The 12,387-nt window shown below is 34.8% G+C and overlaps 1 protein-coding gene across 1 annotated transcript in view; it reads left to right on the top strand.

Annotated features, from left to right (window-relative positions):
- Positions 1 to 11,699, top strand: part of LOC5577413 (contactin-2) — a 619,947-nt gene extending 608,248 nt beyond the window's left edge. The window contains exon 8 of the mRNA XM_021844819.1: positions 8,585 to 11,699. Within this exon, the coding sequence (XP_021700511.1) occupies positions 8,585 to 8,850 (266 nt within the window). The 3' untranslated portion in view covers positions 8,851 to 11,699. The remainder of the gene's footprint in view (positions 1 to 8,584) is intronic.
- The last annotated feature ends 688 nt before the right edge of the window (positions 11,700 to 12,387 follow it).

Genomic DNA, 12,387 nt, shown 5'->3' with positions numbered 1-12,387 from the left:
AGGCCTAAAGCAGTTAAAACTGTGCCATAGAAAATGCATGGGGAAATTTTCGTCGACATAATATGTTTTAACCTTCCAATTAAAAAATCATGGCTCAAATGCTGAACGTTTCCGTAAACTTTTCTGATGTACATGAAAGGTTGATAACCAAACCTGATCAAATTGAACCATTTTGTGGAAGGGCACATTGGCCCAAGTATTACAATTTAAAAATTATTTCTAATTCAAAATTTTATCATTTTTGTCAATATTAGTAATTTGCGAAAGTTGGATAGTTTCAGAAGTTTTTTTGATGAAAACCTCTGAATTTGCAGATAAGCTAATCTAGTTAATCATTCGGAGCATAGGAAGCCAAGAATCAAGCCTCCGAACTTGACTATTTTGTAGGGAAAAATAGCCAATGCGTATTCTGTCCAATACTGTACTTAAATTCGAATTGCCAATTTAACCCTCTAACCCAAATTTTTATTTTCGATCTCAATATCATTTTTCGTTATTTAAAATCGTTCTAAACACGTTTTGGGCAATTATTAATTTTTATTCACGTATTTATGAATTTCGGTTTTTTATTTTTATTTCTATTTTTGAACATCCCTATTCTTTTTCATTTTTTCTTGAAGTCTCTTCTTGTTACTGATTTTTGTTAATAATACCAATTTGAATGTTTACCCCGAGTAACACACATGTTATAATTGATGCATATTAACTCTTATATGACAAAATCTAGTCATATAAGAGTTAATATGCATCAATTATAACATGTGTGTTCCTTGGGACGGTACTTTTAAAAATATTCAATGTTTTTTCCGGAACTTTTTTTTTATTTTCCGTGTAATTTATGGGAAAACAGGTTTAAAATTATATAAATACCATCAGGTTTTTCTTCTGTGATAGTTTGATTGTAGAAAAATATAAAAGATACGATTTTTTTTGTATCACACATTAAATGAACCCCAGGCATTTGTGAGTTATAAATGAAAACAATGCTTCAAACATTTTTCAAAAATACATAAATGTTGCAAAAGTCATAAAACCTTTCCTTATATGCATTTTATGGTCCAAGGTTTAAGCTAAAAACAAGTATCAAGTTCCACTCCACATATGGATGGATGGAAAATGTATCACTCTAATTCTTTATACGTAGTGCACAGCCTAATATATTTTCAGCTTCTTCGCTCCACTAAAACTCGAGATTTGCTTTGGCTAAGTTTTGATGATACCGTCGTTGGAGGTGACAATAGGCCAAAGCGTGATCTGCATTGAGAATATTGATATAAAATTTGATTGAAGTATTCATTTGTGTTATCAGCAGCGACCTGCAAAAATTGAAGCACCAGTTGGGAATTTTCTCGTCTTCTCAGGGCATAGCGTATCTTTCTACCTGCCACACGATCTACACGTGCAAAAATGGTCAATGGCCTAAAAACTCTCAGTTAATGACTGTGGAAGTGCTCATTTGAACACTAAGTTAAGAAGCGGGTTCTGTACCGGTATGGATGTTACGCCAGGAAGAGGAAAAAAAGAGGAATCAAGATGCTCTGTATACTCAAATAATTTTATCGAAATAAATTGATGCAAAGTGAATGATGTTAACATGTTAACTGCAAATAATCAGACATATAGGGGAAGAAGAACTTAAAGTTTTTGTATTTCTCCGCAAAATAAAACATTCCAGAAAAAATATAATAATAATTAAATAATTTTGAGTTAATGAATGACTTTGATTTAATGAAACCTAATATGAATGATTGCCAAAAATATGGATTGTATGACATTTCCTAGAAAGTCGTTTGCCAGAATGGATCATTTGCCTGAAAACCATTTCCCAGAAAAAATATTACTTAGTTTGGTATGCAAAGTAATACTTAAACGTGTAAAATCCTTCAAATCATTATGGTTTTCAGCACACGGTATATAAATATATGTAAAATAATTATTTCGTACGATTTTCGCCTTTATGTTTGATAAAATGTTTCCGAATGGTATTATAGACTTTCGAGCTTTTCATATTTTCAATGAAATGACTATATTTTCAATGTTATGAAATTAAGTTCTAGATTATTTCACACAAGCCATTAATATTGCATTTTCAGCTTTCGATTCATGATTTTCTCTTGTTGGAATGTTATGCTGTTGTTTAGTGTTAACCAATATAATGACTTATATGATTCATAGGAGATTTACCCTTATTTAATTGTACTGAAAAGGTGTTTTGCTACATGTAGCAAACATTTTTATACAAAGTAGGCCAAAATCGGAAGAATATGTCGAAAATTAGTGCTAGGTTGAAAATTTGTGCTTTTACCTAAAAACATTGTGTCATCCAAATTTTCAATAATTACAGTTATTAAAAAAAATCAAAGAAAGACAGGCTGTGGTAATAAAAATTTCCGCAAAAAGTATTGAAGAAAAAAAAATGCGAGATTCAATGCATTTCCCTAATTGAAGAAGTCATATTGAAAGTCAGTCGATAATGAAATTTTATCCCTAACGAATACTGATTTGAAAACTTCTATGGCCCGAGAGATTTCAAACACATAAATCTCCATTATTCACTTGTTTCGCATAGCAAGTAACTCAATCTAAAAAAATTGTGGCCTGAGGTTTCCACCGCGGATCACGTGGCGGCCCTTCGAGGGATTTTTGAATATCTCCCGTACAAGAAAGTTAAAACTAACAATCAGGGCAAATACTTAAAAATTAAATTTTTTTCGACAGCCTGTTGCAAATGGTGTAAAACTACCTTGAAACAAAAAAAAAAACAAATTATGTTTATCAAAAAGTTTAACGTTCTTTTCAAGGACTAAATGGTCGGCGTTAAGTCAAAGTGAACCAAGCGACATTTTTCTTATTTTGAGAAAAATGAGCTTCAAGTTTAAACACTTGCAATTTTTAAACTCACGATGAATTTGGTTCAATATTGTCACACATCTTTGTCTTAACTCCAAACAGTATAATGCGAAGAGATAATACGGAAAAACATATTCAGACCTCTAATTGAATGATTCTTTTATGGACTAAGGGTACTTAGTCCACACTGACTGAACTAAAGAACATCGTTCAGTGAATTGGTTCACTCTTACTGAACAGTTTCTTGGAAAATAACAATCATTCAATGTGTGCATCTGGGTTCAGTTTTAAGATAAACATAACAATCCAGATATAGGGGCCCAGATAGCCGTAGCGGTAAACGCGCAGCTATTCAGCATGACCATGCTGAGGGTCGTGGGTTCGAATCCCGCTGGTCGAGGATCTTTTCGTGAAGGAAATTTTCTCGATTCCCAGGGCATAGAGTATCTTCGTACCTGCCACACGATATACATATGCAAAAATGGTCAATCGGCAAAGAAAGCTCTCAGTTAATAACTGTGGAAGTGCTCATAAGAACACTAATCTGAGAAGCAGGCTTTGTCCCAGTGGGGACGTAACGCCAGAAAGAAGAAGAAGATAACAATCCATATCTTCAATTCCGAAATTAGTGAATTTACGATAGGTTGAAAATAAAATTTCGTTGGTTCATGGCCTAAAAAACCAGAAATATTCAAATACACGTTCAATAAGAGTGAAACAAGTGAAAATCTTGAGTACCGGCCAAAACAAACCGTTCCAATAAACAGGATCGAAAGGACGTTTGGCTGAATTTTTCCTTCAGGCTCTTTATTTGAGTTTGTTAAAATAATTATTGGTGCTAAACAGATTGTTCGTAATTCAAACATAGTTTTCCCTTCTTTCAATGAAGGGATGTTCTTTTGAGTTGTTTTACGGCAGGCCTGCCCAACCTTTTTGAACCACGGGCCAAATCGCAGAAATAATTTTGTGTCGCGGGCCACATTTTTAAACGCACAAATTTCCCCATGAAGTCTAACAAAAGTCAGTAAATGATGTTCAAAAAATCTGACAAAAATCAGTGAATGGAGTAAATTTTTTTTTAAAGAAATCGAAAAAAAGAGTCCCTCTCGAAATTATATGATAATCAGGTCCAGAATATTTTTAAGAATCTGCACCACAAATTTTGATTCTGTGAGAATACTCAGGATTTTTTTTTTAAATCGTATTCCGAATTCTGTCAGAATCCGACCTAATATTATTAGCATGAATAGGAATGTGCTAAAATCCTGATCAAACTTTTATAAAAAAAAAATTGGTCAGAATGTCCAAGATTCTACAAGAATCGTGCCTAGGATTCCTTCAGAATCTCACTCAAACATTGTTTTGAAATGCTACCTAAAAATCATTGAAAATGCTGAAAAGAATTTCAAAAGAAACCAGCTCAAAATTTTATTATAAATTCGTTTAGTGTTCTGGCAAAAGGTTACATAGCATTACGTTGGATTCTAGAAAATTATGTATTGGATTCGTTAAAAATCCTGGCTTTGGAATCATGGTAAAAAAAAATCTGTGAGTATCTGGCTAACATTCGCTAAGGTCTTATTTGCTGCTGACAAGAAAAGTAATTGCCAATCTCGATACGTGGGAAATTATTTACATGAAATGGTCAAGAAAATCACATTTCTTTGATCCCAATACGCACTTGAGTAGAAATGTCATTTCAAATGGGACTATCTGTAGGAAATTTGTTGCCTCATTCAGTCTTTTCTTTAACGATACAGCATATTTAGCTTTATCCGTAAAAGCCATGTCCAGAATTTCTTGTAAAATGCCACCCTTGCTTATAATCCTGTCAAGAATAAATGTCGAAGGAGTTCATGGTAGAAACATTGTTGAAACACCCAGAATTTGAGATTTAGAATTTGAATCATTCATAAAATTGAAATATGTAAGAAGCATAAAAAAAAAAAAAACAATTTAAATAATGACTAACCTAGAATATTAGTTTGAAACTAATTGTAAATTAAATATGCTTGGTATGTTCTAACTTCGGGTTCGTAGAATATTCAACGGGTAAAATATGAGAAGAATCTTCGAAGCCTCCGCGGGCCGCACAAAATGACGTCGCGGGCCGTACGTTGGGCAGCCCTGTTTTACGGTATCTCGCAAAGATACACTGTACAGCTTAATATCCATTCGATTGAACGTGTTCATCCCAAATGTTTCAGCTCCTCATGTCTACTATGTAGCAAAAAATGGTAATTTTACGTCAGTTACACCACCCATCTTCCACGTTGCAAAATTTCACAAAATTGAACGCATTTTTTTTAATAAACTAGATTTCATAGATTGACCAATTACGTTGTTCTATAATGGTGTAATATTACAATAATTTCAATGTTATTTGGCGCAACATTAACGACGCGAGTGATGTGCTGCATAAGTGCTATCGCTATGGACTGTTAGTAGTCCACTCTTCTTGATGAAATACCCTAAAATTTGGCTATACAATTTTTCGTGCTATAATATGAATATAATTAAAATATCAAATGACGAATTTCTAAAAAATCGTTAGCCTCATGTTTCCCATAAATTTGTCGATCAATCGATTTCACATAGAGGTTGAAAAATAATTACAAAAAACGATTCTGGGGTATGTTTTTTTGCAAATGGTCCATTCTGGGAAATGGCTCTCTGGGAAACGGTTTTCTGGCGAAAATCATTGTGGAGAATTCATTCTGGCAAATGATTTCCATGCAAATGCCATACAATCATCAAATATAAACAAAATCAAATATGAGTTCAAAATGGGATGGAACATTTTCCAGATCAAAGTTTGGCATCAGCGATCTGTTCAACTAATAAATTATTACAGTTCAGTGAATACACAGTCCAATGATTTTGAATGTATGGCAAACCTTTATTAATGAGCTCACTGAGACTTGCTTGCTGTTAAGAACTCAGTAAAAAATCGACGAGATAGAAAATTAAATCTTAGTGTGTACATGGTTCAAATATTTTGTATAACTGACTGATCATGAATCGATTTTAATTCAATCAATCATATTTTTTATTGATTTGGTGTAGCTTAACCTAAACAGACCTTCTTATTGATGCTGTGGTAATGCTGAAACAGGGGGCGAATAATTATACTTAGCAACATGGTTTTAAAGTTTGTTTTGTCAATATTTCACTTTATAAAAATAGTATGGGAGTAAAAAACAAGTACTTTTTTATTTTGTGATTATTGATTGTGAACGATAAAACACTGGAAATACTGTAGAGAAATATTATTTTTCAGTGTACACCACAGAAAAACCAATCAAAATTGCACTTAAACCCCGTTGCTTTAGGGTAACTTAAAAATCTGAAAGCTCAATTACTCAGTTACTATCTCGGGAACAATAAGGTTATTTTATTTAAGGTTTCTCATATTTCAAATTATATGGTTAAAGCCAAGGCATTTCATGGCCTAAGCAACTAAGGTTAAGCTTAAGCACAATCCATTTTATTTACAGGTTAAAACACTCATCTTTAAAAAACAAATGTGAGATTGTAATGTAATAATCAACTGATTGATTGTTCAAAGTTAGAATAATTGACTACCACTAGCGTGGACTTTTTTGTACCCTCTTTCCCCCTTCTTAATAGTCCACGTGGTATGGGACACTTGATCAACATGAAGTACAGAACTTGTAAAAAAAGAGATTATTGAATACAAAATTACCTTAGTTCAATTTCAACTTGATCAGATGTGGTGTATGTTTGAAATTGTGTGAGAGATATATAGCAAATTTGCTTTGGATGATCAATAAAACTTTATAAAAAAAATGCAGTCAGAGTGGATCAAGTGGTTTTGTCATAAAAAAAACGAAAACAATCAGCGCGTTGAAGAATCCGAGAAAATGCAAGACATTGCGAGTGGTTTGCACACTTAAATGAAGTTACACAACATTGAGTATGATACGGACAAAATCAACGTATCATGGACGAACACATCAGGCGTGTAATTTTAACACATGCTAATAAAACTGCTTCTTCATCTTTTTCGCATAAAGAAGCTCCGTAACACTAAGCATCTATGTGCGTCGCACAGTGATGCGAGGACGGAAAAAAGTCTAGAAACTGACTTTCACTAGGGTCGATGTACCAATAGCCGCATAGCTAAGAACAAAAATTCGTATAAAATCGAAAAATAACGCTATCGTCATTATTTTTTCATCATCTGAAAGCTTTTTATCTTGGTTTTGTGGTAAAAATATGAAAACAACGAAAACTAAAATGTTTGCATTTATTATCTCGTGTGCCACTATAGGAATACATGTGCCTATAGTAGCACTATTTCTAATTTCTGTTCCTATAGTAGCACTAGCATCGCGGCGTTGGCAAAATACTTATCAAAACCGTATTTTTACAAAACTTTCATACTTTTCCTACAAAGTGTGGATCAAAAGCTTTCGTTTGATGTAAAAAAAGTTCTTAATTCATCAATTATTTTGTGAAATAAAAAATAGTTTCTCTCAGTAGTGCTACTATAGGAACAATAGGTTTACTATAGGCGCAAGAGAGCTCAAATTTTAAGCAAAAATAATTATTTCGATCATTTTTTTGAACAAAACCAAGCTGTGTATCAATGGTACTTAGATAAAAAGCTCCTGACCTTCATGTCAAAAAATGTTTTGGAAAGGTTTATAGCAAAACGGCCGTAAAAAGCCACTAGTGCGACTATAGGGGACTGTCCACTAAGGGAACATCGACCCTATTTATTCCCAAAATATGTTTATATTTTTATACGATAGTTGAATAATCTTTTCCAAGATTTTAAGAAGATTGAATGGAAATTAATTTTTTAGAGCCATTTGAAGAACATGACCAACGTAATTCTATTTTTTTTCTCCTTTGTGAAATGTATGGAGAAACACAAATGAAATTCAACTTAGTTTATAAATATGAGCACACACTTGCACACATATCTCATGAGTCTTAATTTGAAGATTTTTCTATCAAGTTTTGGTAAATCTTAACTTGAGCAACATAGGTTTTATGCCGTTTGACTAACCAGATTAGATGCAACAATACTGCTAAGGTCATATCATCCTCTTAATGCTACAACTAGATAACTCGAAATTGCGATTTTTAGAGTTCAATTTATCGAAACATAAATCTTAATTCAATCTGCCAGATATTCACAGATCATTAGCATGTGATTCAAAGTAAACAAATCAAAAATTACTTTTCAATAATATTCTCTGTGATTAACCATCACCTTGTGAAACGGTTAAACTTTCAATGTTGAATAGTTCGAAACTTAAAATAATGATACTAAAGGAATCCATTTTCAAACCATTCACTTCTGGGCTCAAGTGCGCTCACTGTTGTTATCTGAATTCTATGATAACATAGAATTCTGATAAAAAAAAAGTCGCCTAACCATGCGATGATGATAAATAGTTTCAAAAAAACGCACAATCTTGACTATCAGAGTAAAGAAACTTCATTAGAATATGATAAATCAATTTCAATACTTTTTTTCAACTTTCGTATGGAGAGGAATCACTGTGCGTCGTGAAGTTTGAGAAAATCAAACAGAAATTAGTACAAAATCGATTTTTCAAGATGTCTGAAAATAACATCATTTCCTACCTTTTGTCTTTTGACTTTTTGTCCTTTCGACCTTTTGTCCCTAATCTTGTCGAACATTTGATGCGCAACTAAAGTTCAATATATAATACCATATCAAATTCTTTATTTCCAGATTCATCATCATATCACGACGTCAGTGGGTTACCTGATCCCTACCTTGAGCACCACCACCAATTACACCATCACCAGGACCAGGAGGACAGCGCATCGCTTCTACAGCAGCAACAGCAGCAGCACTTACAAATCCAACAACAGCACCTTCAGCAGCAGCAGCAGCAGCAGCAACAAATGTCCCTCAACTACGATGAGACTATGGAAAGTGGCTACTCGACACCCAACTCACGGAATCGACGCGTGATACGAGAGATCATTGTCTGAGAACAGCCTAGGGTACGTTTCGCCAACGGAACGTGCCTGTGAATCGTCAACCACCACCAATCCACATCATCCTTACCACCTTGAATCTAGGGCCGAAGGGCAGGAAAGTCCTTAATGAACACTAATCTGGATAGGGCGGTGTCCTCCTCGGAAACAGAAAGGATTTTTTTTTTTTGCTAAATTAGAATTGAACCATTGAATTCATATCAACAAGATTGGGATACAGTACTGTGCTTCTGTCGCTCTTCCGTTTGTCAGTCTCGTTGATATGATGTCTTCGACGGAGAAAGGTGGGAACTAAGCAAAATCCAAGCCAACCGAGCGTGATGGTTTTCTTAAGAATTTAATGAGCGCCCCATCCGCGATTCGCGGTCCGAGTAGGAAAATTATTTTAGCAAATAACCCCCACAGTAAAACAAACACTCGCGCTCGTAGAATAGAACCGAAGACGAGGAGGGACGCGGCATGATTGTCCAGGTACCTGCACTTGCGAAACAGACGGCGAAGTTTTATAGAGGTTGTATAATTAGAGTGATTTGACGAGTCGATATTTACCAATTGGAATGGCGTTTTTGCTCTCGAAAGGTTTATCTCTTTTTGATTATTACTTCAATTATGATAATAAACGTATTGAGATGTTTCCTTTGCTAAAAAGCTACTTTTGTGAGCAATTTCTCTGAAAAACATGGCAAGATTGGCGAGTTTGATTAAGATTATATCCCAAAACGTCAGGGGTTGTAAAAAGATGGTAAGAAAATCAAGGTTTCAATGGTTTGAATAACGGATAGATGCGAAAATACAGATCCAAGATATTAGCCATAGTCAAAGCATAGATTGAGAACTCTTAAAAATGGTCATTTTTGTTTTCAAATTCTGATTTTAGATGGCAACACTACTCGATTGTTATCAAAAGAGCCACTTATATGGGGGTATCTGAATGTAAAATCAGATACCATTAAATTTTTACGATGACCATATCGAATGTTCACTAAAGCTGAAGTATTTTTTTCATGCCAGTCTACCGATACACAAATGTTCATATAGCTGGCAACACTGCTTAACAATAATTAAGGAAAGTTTAAAATCTTAAATTTACAGTAAGATAGAAAAATAAAAACGTTCAGCAAAGCAACACTACTCAAGGAAAATCGATACAGCTCAACACATACAGTATTGGACAAACAATTTGCAACATTTTCGATCTTCCATAAAAAAATGATATTTGACGCAGTTCATGTATGAAATATTGACCAGTTTAACGTGTAGTTAGGCTGGTTTATGTTTATTCACCAAAATGAACCAAATTTAAATAGTATGAATCATTAGAACTAATTGATTTAATGCCTCATAGATCATTCTGAAAGTTTTATTGAAGTTTGAGCAATTCCAATTTTGTTAATGACTAATAGTTAATATAAGTGACCATCCGTTTACCAAACACCAGCTCTGAAGCGATTTCAATCGACCCATCGCAACGCATTGTGCCTCGGTTAATTATTATTCCATATAAACCCGGGAGCGATGGGGCAAAATTTATTGAATCCCACGCCATGCGTAATCTGTTGGTAGGTATGCGACATAAAATCGAAAATTACTTCCTCGCATTCGCTCGTCGGCCGTCGTCGACGAGAGGCCTCCCCATACCCATAAGCCCGCCGTCTGTCCCGCAAGAATATGTAACATTTCACGCGTTTTATATTTTTAATTAAATTGTATTATTACATAAAAATACGTGCCCTTAAACGAAGTATATTTAATTGTGAATTACGAGCGAACGAAAAACAATGCAGGACGGTGCTCTCACCCCATTCGAGTCGAATGGGACCGAGCGAGATTCGGCATACTGCAGCTTAAGGGAGTGAAAGAGACAGCAAAAAAAATCGCGTTTGTGTGTGTGCGTGTATGTGAGCCGCAAGTTGTTGGAATCAAGAACGCGTGGAAAATGTTTTATATACATAATTAACGGTATTATAAATATTTGCACAAACAAGTAAATCTGTAAAAACCCAGTCACAGAAAATGGGGGAGAAAAACACGTAAAAATAGATATATCAAATTTCGAGAAGTACGATTAACTTTTACACACACACTCAGCCGAGGGGTTAAACCAAACAGGAGATTACTTATTTTATAACTGATGCGGCATACACGGAAATCCCGATCAAACGGGGGCAAGGCAAGGAGCAACGTTTGGTGGGAAAATGTTTGAAAATCGAATTTACCTTGGATCGAAGTGAGAAGAAAACTTATCCCCTAACCTTAAATGACATAGCCGTATTTTATCTCAAACAAATTATTTAAAATTCACGCAAAACCAGCTGTTTAAAACAAAGGAACCATGTTAAAACAAAATGCATATAAAAAAAAGTGCAGAGAAGCTACATCCTGCTTGCTTGGACTGGGTTTCTCTGTGTCGTTGTGAATCGTCGTCGTGTGTGATAAAACCAAAATTCAAAAGCAAGCGCGGTGCGGTTACCATGGGTACCCGACCAATCCACGCGTCGTCAGTTTGTTCGCCTACTATAGATACCGCCGAAAATTCAAATTGTTTTTGATATGATTCAGAACACAAGTGCTTGTAGGAATTGGCAGCGTTGATAGTAAACCGAGAAGCGTATTTCTGTTGACTATTATACAATTATAAGTTAGTTAGTGCTTATTACGTTATCGCTCGATGTCATCCCGCTTGTTTTGTGTTTAGTTAACTTTAGTGATTAATGTGATAAATGTTTTGTAATCTTGTGTAGTATATTTTGAACAGTACTTGCCTAAAATTATAGCAACCGAAGATTGCCATTATTACATTAGAAGCGAGATAGCTTTCCCGCGGAAAGTTTTTTTTACCAGAGTCATGAGCAAAACCGAAGCAAAGCAAGAGAGGAAAACGAAGCGTTTGGCTATCAAATTGGAAACGAGCCCATACTGGAAAAACGGAAGCAAGGTTTATGTACTGGGAAGCGTTCCTGTGAACGCTTCGGAGTTAAATTCAACATAATCAACGAATGTGAACGCAAGGCTACTGTGTAGTTGAGCGGATTTACTTTCACTTAGCTAAGATGATTACTAGATTTTGGTTTGAGCTGATTAATTCTATTTCTTTTAAACTGCACGTAGAGAAAATTTTTATTCAAAACGACATGCCATTGACAAGCTGCACCATGTTCATCCTCGTCCCATAGTCTCCTTTGCAATTCGTAAACAAACTGTGTACTATAAACCCAAACCACAGACAAACAAACGTAACACTGACGAAATTTCCATCGACCACTTATTCAACCATCATTTCAAATTCGCTATGTTACAAATCTCACAACCAGAAGCGCGCGCATCGTTTTTCTTTGCGTTTGACGTTTCACACTACCGCCATCTTCCGGTCTTGTTGCACGAAACACCTTGTCACACAACATGCTCACCAGATGATGATGGGCGATGGATTTTGAAGAAATTGATTCTAAGTGTTACGTCCGTTTGTCTGTGCCCAAACTACTCAAAGTTATGGTAAAATGCACAGAAAAACAGACGTCACACTCTCATCAT

The sequence above is a fragment of the Aedes aegypti genome, chromosome 2, assembly GCF_002204515.2.
Source record: "Aedes aegypti strain LVP_AGWG chromosome 2, AaegL5.0 Primary Assembly, whole genome shotgun sequence".
Classification (NCBI taxonomy): domain Eukaryota; kingdom Metazoa; phylum Arthropoda; class Insecta; order Diptera; family Culicidae; genus Aedes; species Aedes aegypti.
This window is presented reverse-complemented; position numbering and strand designations above follow the sequence as displayed.